The sequence below is a fragment of the Seriola lalandi genome, unplaced genomic scaffold (genome assembly GCF_002814215.2).
Source record: "Seriola lalandi dorsalis isolate HSWRI2012SDOR001 ecotype SW California unplaced genomic scaffold, Sedor1 jcf7180002054991, whole genome shotgun sequence".
Classification (NCBI taxonomy): domain Eukaryota; kingdom Metazoa; phylum Chordata; class Actinopteri; order Carangiformes; family Carangidae; genus Seriola; species Seriola lalandi.
The window spans coordinates 84739-89795 of NW_019525540.1; the positions used below are offsets into that span (position 1 = coordinate 84739).

The 5057-nt window shown below is 40.3% G+C and overlaps 2 protein-coding genes across 2 annotated transcripts in view; one reads left to right on the forward strand and one right to left on the reverse strand.

The window, feature by feature from the left end:
* Nucleotides 1–1105: 1105 nt before the first annotated feature.
* mphosph6 (M-phase phosphoprotein 6) lies at nucleotides 1106–3501 on the forward strand. The gene is made up of 5 exons (XM_023397009.2): nucleotides 1106–1255; nucleotides 1678–1790; nucleotides 1873–1963; nucleotides 2367–2470; nucleotides 3163–3501. Exons 1-5 carry the CDS (start codon nucleotides 1205–1207, stop codon nucleotides 3293–3295), a joined length of 492 nt encoding a protein of 163 aa, XP_023252777.1. The 5' UTR covers nucleotides 1106–1204; the 3' UTR covers nucleotides 3296–3501.
* Nucleotides 3502–3980: 479 nt separating this feature from the next.
* The window catches only part of hsd17b2 (hydroxysteroid (17-beta) dehydrogenase 2), a 7499-nt gene continuing 6422 nt past the window's right edge, over nucleotides 3981–5057 (reverse strand). Inside the window, exon 5 of the mRNA XM_023397008.2 lies at nucleotides 3981–4830. Within this exon, the coding sequence (XP_023252776.2) occupies nucleotides 4481–4830 (350 nt within the window). The 3' untranslated portion in view covers nucleotides 3981–4480. The remainder of the gene's footprint in view (nucleotides 4831–5057) is intronic.

The following is a 5057-nucleotide window of genomic DNA, read 5'->3' on the forward strand; positions in this document are numbered from 1 at the left end:
CAGGGATGCTAATCTTGGCTAGCGAAGAAACAGGCTTAAAACAAAATGAACTTACCGGTAAAACTGAACCGCCGACTCCTCTGAGTCTTTCAGAACAACTGAAGCAGAACAAGACATTTTCAGGCAAACAACATGTTGGAGCTAAATTTGATGAAAACACAATGTCCGACACATTGATCTGACGTCATATCCGGATCAACATGCAGGTCCCCCTGTGTGTCAATCACGCGGTAGCCACGCCCTAAAGCTGCTTTAACGTCACTATCTTTAAAATAGGGCCATAATTTGAAAAATGAACATCATGTTGTACTTTAGTTGAAATACATACAGAGACTTAACAGTTTAATTTGCATTTCTTCAGTTTATTATATTTTATAAGAAATGTTAGAAAATTGATCTGAATCTGAATCATTAAATATTGTATTTAGATTTTGCTTCTACAGGTTTTAACATTATTTTACACTTAAAGATTCAATGTTGACACAAATACTGCAAGTTGAAGTTTGAGATGATTTTATTTAATAATATTTAATATTTAATATTAAGCTTGTGTTAATATTTTATTAATTGACACTTAATTTTTTTATTAGGAAAAAGTTTCTCTGCAGAAACTTTAGTGGCGTCACTTTATTAAAGGAGTTTGATCATAATAAATTAGGAGAAATCTGTTTTTCGTTGTAGAAATATTAATGAAACTTTTTGTAAATGTATTGTTTTTACACTTTATTTGAATTAGGATATTTTACTTAAATTTCACGGTTTTTGTTTGGCAGCTGCTGCTGACAGTCATCTGACCGTTTTTTCAAGATTTCTTTTTTTTTTTTTTACAGTGTAGTATACTGTGACATGTTTATGACATTTTTATACATTACTATATTTGGACGTTTTTATGCCTTACTATACAATGACGCCTTTTCGTTGCTATACAAGTGAATACATTACGCTTACACAGATATGAATGAACAAACGGAGGATTAATAATCATAATAAGAGCATAAAGAATTTTTGAGAAGTTCATGTTGTTTTCAAAGCAAGCACATCGATGATATCAGAGGTAGATTAGCCGGACTGCTAACTTCTACCAGCTGCTCGACGTTCAGCTGCTCCTGCCTGTTTCCACAGCAGCTGCTCGTGGCTTTAGCTTAACATTTAGCCTCAGAGCAAACCACTAGAAGTTGCTGAACTTTCTCCCGCGTGTTCGTTGATGATGGCCAATGACTCTGTGAAACTCTCCAAAAACCTCCTGCGCATGAAGGTCAGTGAAGCCGTCTTTGCCAACACATGAGAAAAGTTAGCTGCCGTGTGTTAGCTACAGCACAAGCTAGCGCTGACGTCACGCCGAATCCCATTCAGAAATCAGACGAAAATCTTTTTCCTGCCTCAGTGAAAGCGCTGGCTCCTGGTAGAGGTCGAGTTAAGACATTTTAATGTAAAGTTTGAACCAATAATTAATTCGGTTTGTAAATTATCTTTTACACTTTAGCTAGAAAACCATGAAAGTCAACAAAGACCGTCACTGACTCTGTCTCAGCTGAAGCCTGGTGGAAAGATATCACCACATGATGATGACAGTTTTGTGTAAGGTCCAGAACATGTCAGGGAGCCGCTGGATGGTTTTTCCCACCTGCTGCAGAGGTTCAGTTGATGATAAAATAAAGTGAAGATCTGTTCCCACAGTTCATGCAGAGAGGTCTGGATGCTGAGACCAAGAAGCAGCTGGAGGAAGACGAGAAGAGGATAATAAGTGATGAGCACTGGTACCTGGACCTGCCTGAACTGAAAACTAAAGAGTGAGTGTACACATGCAGTTTACAGTTCAGTCCTCAACAGAGAAGTCTGTGCCAAACTCCATTAACCCCCTCCCCCCCACAGGAACCTGATCATAGAGGAGAGGAGTTTCGTTCCCTGTGAAGACCTGAACTACGGTCGCATGTCGTTCAAGGGTTTTAATCCAGAGGTGGAGGTTGGTCTCACTTTGATTCTTCTTGTCTGAGACTTCAGGTCTCTGCTGCTGTTACTCAACATGTATCTGTACAAAGTTTAATTTCACTCAGTTTTACTGTGAAAATAACAGCAGAAACCAGTTGTTTCTTCCTCCTGATGTGTTTTCACGTCATCAGCTGAAGGAGGCCGAGGATCATGTGACCTCACTGGGAGGGAACATTCAAGTCTGAACCAGTTTGTTTGTAAACCTGCAGCAGTTAAAGTGTCAGGATTATAACTGGACCAGTGTATTGATCCTTGGACTGTGTTCTCACTGAGACAGATTGAAGCTTCGTCTACAGATGAAGTGACAAAGTAGAAATAATGAAAATAAAAATCACAGCATTTCATTCAATTTTAAATGTTTTTATTGTCGGTCTCAGAAACTGATGGCTCTCCTGAATCCAAAAGAGGAAGAGGAGAACGAGGAAGAGGAGGAGATGAGCAGGATGCAGACCGACATCACCGATGAAGAAATGGCTCTGAGGTATAGACGGAGACGGACGGGTCCCCATGAGGGACATTTATTAAATTATAAAAGGATTTTATAACAGGATGAACTTTGATCCAGTTAGAAAAACAATAAGTTCATTTACTAAACTACTAGTGTAGTTTTTATACTTTTACTGCTCCACATTTATTTAATACCTTGAGATATATAATAGAAGATAAAATTAAACTAATTGTGATTGATTATTATAGATTTTTTTTAAATCTGCCAGTGTTTTCAGAAAATGTCAACATGTTTTTAAATGGAAATCTGATTATTTTTAGTTCAGATTATAAGTTAATTTTATTTTGATAATTCCTCGAGACACACTCGGTAACGAAGATTTATTAAACATGATTTTAAAAACCATCTTTACTTTAGTGACACATTTTGTTCTTCACTTAAAATAAAAAAAGGAAATAAGGATTTTAGGGAGTTAGTGATTTATAAATTAAGCTCCATTTTCAGCCTGATGAGAACTTTAACTTCTGCTTTGATGCTAAAACCTTTAGCAGCTGTATGAATATCTCTGACTATCAGTTTTATATAATGCCTGACGGATACAAGCGTCTGAAGCAGCTGTGAATTCTCTGTAAAAAAGGAAAGTCGAACCCGTCAGTGAGCAGCTGAGGATCACGAAGTTTTTAGTTGGAATATTTCTCACTTGCTGTGTCTTTAATGTTTTCCAGGTACGAGAGTTTAGTTGGAAGCATGAAGAAGAAGTTTGTGAAGAAGCGCGACAGAGCGGCGCTGGAAGAAGACCTGAACCAGAACGTGGAAGAAACAAACACAAAGAGAGTTTTTCTGAAACCTCAGGACTGAACTGAGACGCTCATGAACTTTGTAAAATATGTGTTTTTATGTGAATGATTTTTTTTTTACGTCTGTGCAGCAGAGACTGTTCAGATGATCAGAGACTGAGCAGCAGTTTAAGTCTGAGTGGATGTTATACATCCTGTTTTTAAAAGAGACGCTGTGAGTTTAACAGTGTGTTACAGTCTGTCATTAAACACACAGCTCAGAGTGTCCGTCACGTTTCAGCTCATTTAAACACTCCACCGTCAGCAGGGAAACTACAGCACACACACGGTAAATAAAGATGGACGCCGCCTCTGTGACGTCACCCACAGGTTTCTGAAGCTCAGAGTGAGCTGCTGCACCGTGTCTGACTCCGCCCCCTTACTCCCAGCTAATCCAAATATAATAACATCATGACCTATAACATGTCAGTTCAACAACTGGTGAGCATATGCTACTGTTAGCATTAATACCACAGCTGGGCATCTTGACCTAAGGCTAACCCAAGGCTAATTAATTTGCTAGCTAATTAACTAGCTAAGTTAACAAGCCAGGTATGATGAGACACTGATACCTGCTAATTAGTACTAACTTATAAATCAAATAATAACGTCTCGTCTGGATTTAGGACTCGATGTTTGTCTCACGTTTCATGTCGTCCCGTCTCCCTGTCCTCGTTCTCACTTAGTAAAAGAAAAGACAAAAAAGATTCCTTTGAAAAACAATTTAATGAAAACGAGTTTTCTGTTGGTTTGTCCAGATCAATGATCTTTAGCTTAGCATCTCTGTTAGCATATCATTGTATCGTCACGTCACACTCATTTAGCAGCAGCAGGTCAGAAAATGTTTCTTCATGGAACTTTTCATACAAGAACAACAGTCACATCATCAGTGCTGGTGCATTCAAGTCCTGTAGGAAACTCCAGCTGCAAGTCTTTGAAACTGATGCAACAAACCAGATTTTCTCTGTGTGTCGTCAGTGTTTGATCTGTGTTCAGCAGCAGCAGCTGGTCTCAGTCTGATCTGACACGATGACTACTTTTATTTTGATAGAATGAATGTTCCACATCCTGTTTGTATCTGAACACGGGATTTCTACTGTGTAAAATCTACTGACTGCACCAGACTCCGGTTCAGGTCTGTGTGGGGTGGTTCTGGTCCTGCAGACATCTGAGACCACCTGGATGGTGATCAGAACATGGACTCTGGTCAGCTGTGTCCGCCCCCCCTCAGTCCTGCTGGTTCACACTCAGTGTGTTTGAGGAAGGTCGTGGCGATGAGGTCGAACACGGCGGTGGGACATTGACGGTGGAGGAACGGCAGCAGCCACCCCATCTGTCCGGGGGTGTACAGGGGTCTGGGACGGACCGACAGCAGAGCGTGACACATCTCGTCCACCACGGGGGACAGGTCCTCGGCGCACTGCTGGGACATCCTGGACAGACTGCTGGGAAGGGATGAGACATACACCTCCCCATAATCCTCTCTGGCCTCAGAGGACAGAGCGGCGAGGATCTCGTCTCTGTAGCGACGGGCGTCGTCATCGGTCCCAAAGATATCTGAGAGGACAGACACACAGACCAGAGACCTGGTTGAGCTGGTCCTGACAGTGACTCTGATCAATGAGCTGATTATTGGTAATATCTACATACAGTGTAGTTTACACTTCATTTTCTTATTGAGGGTTTATAGGAAAAAATAAGTTTTAATATGCTGCAGTTTGTCACAGTTACAGCTGAGATGGACTTAAATCAGTCACCAAATATTAAATCAGTCACCAAATATT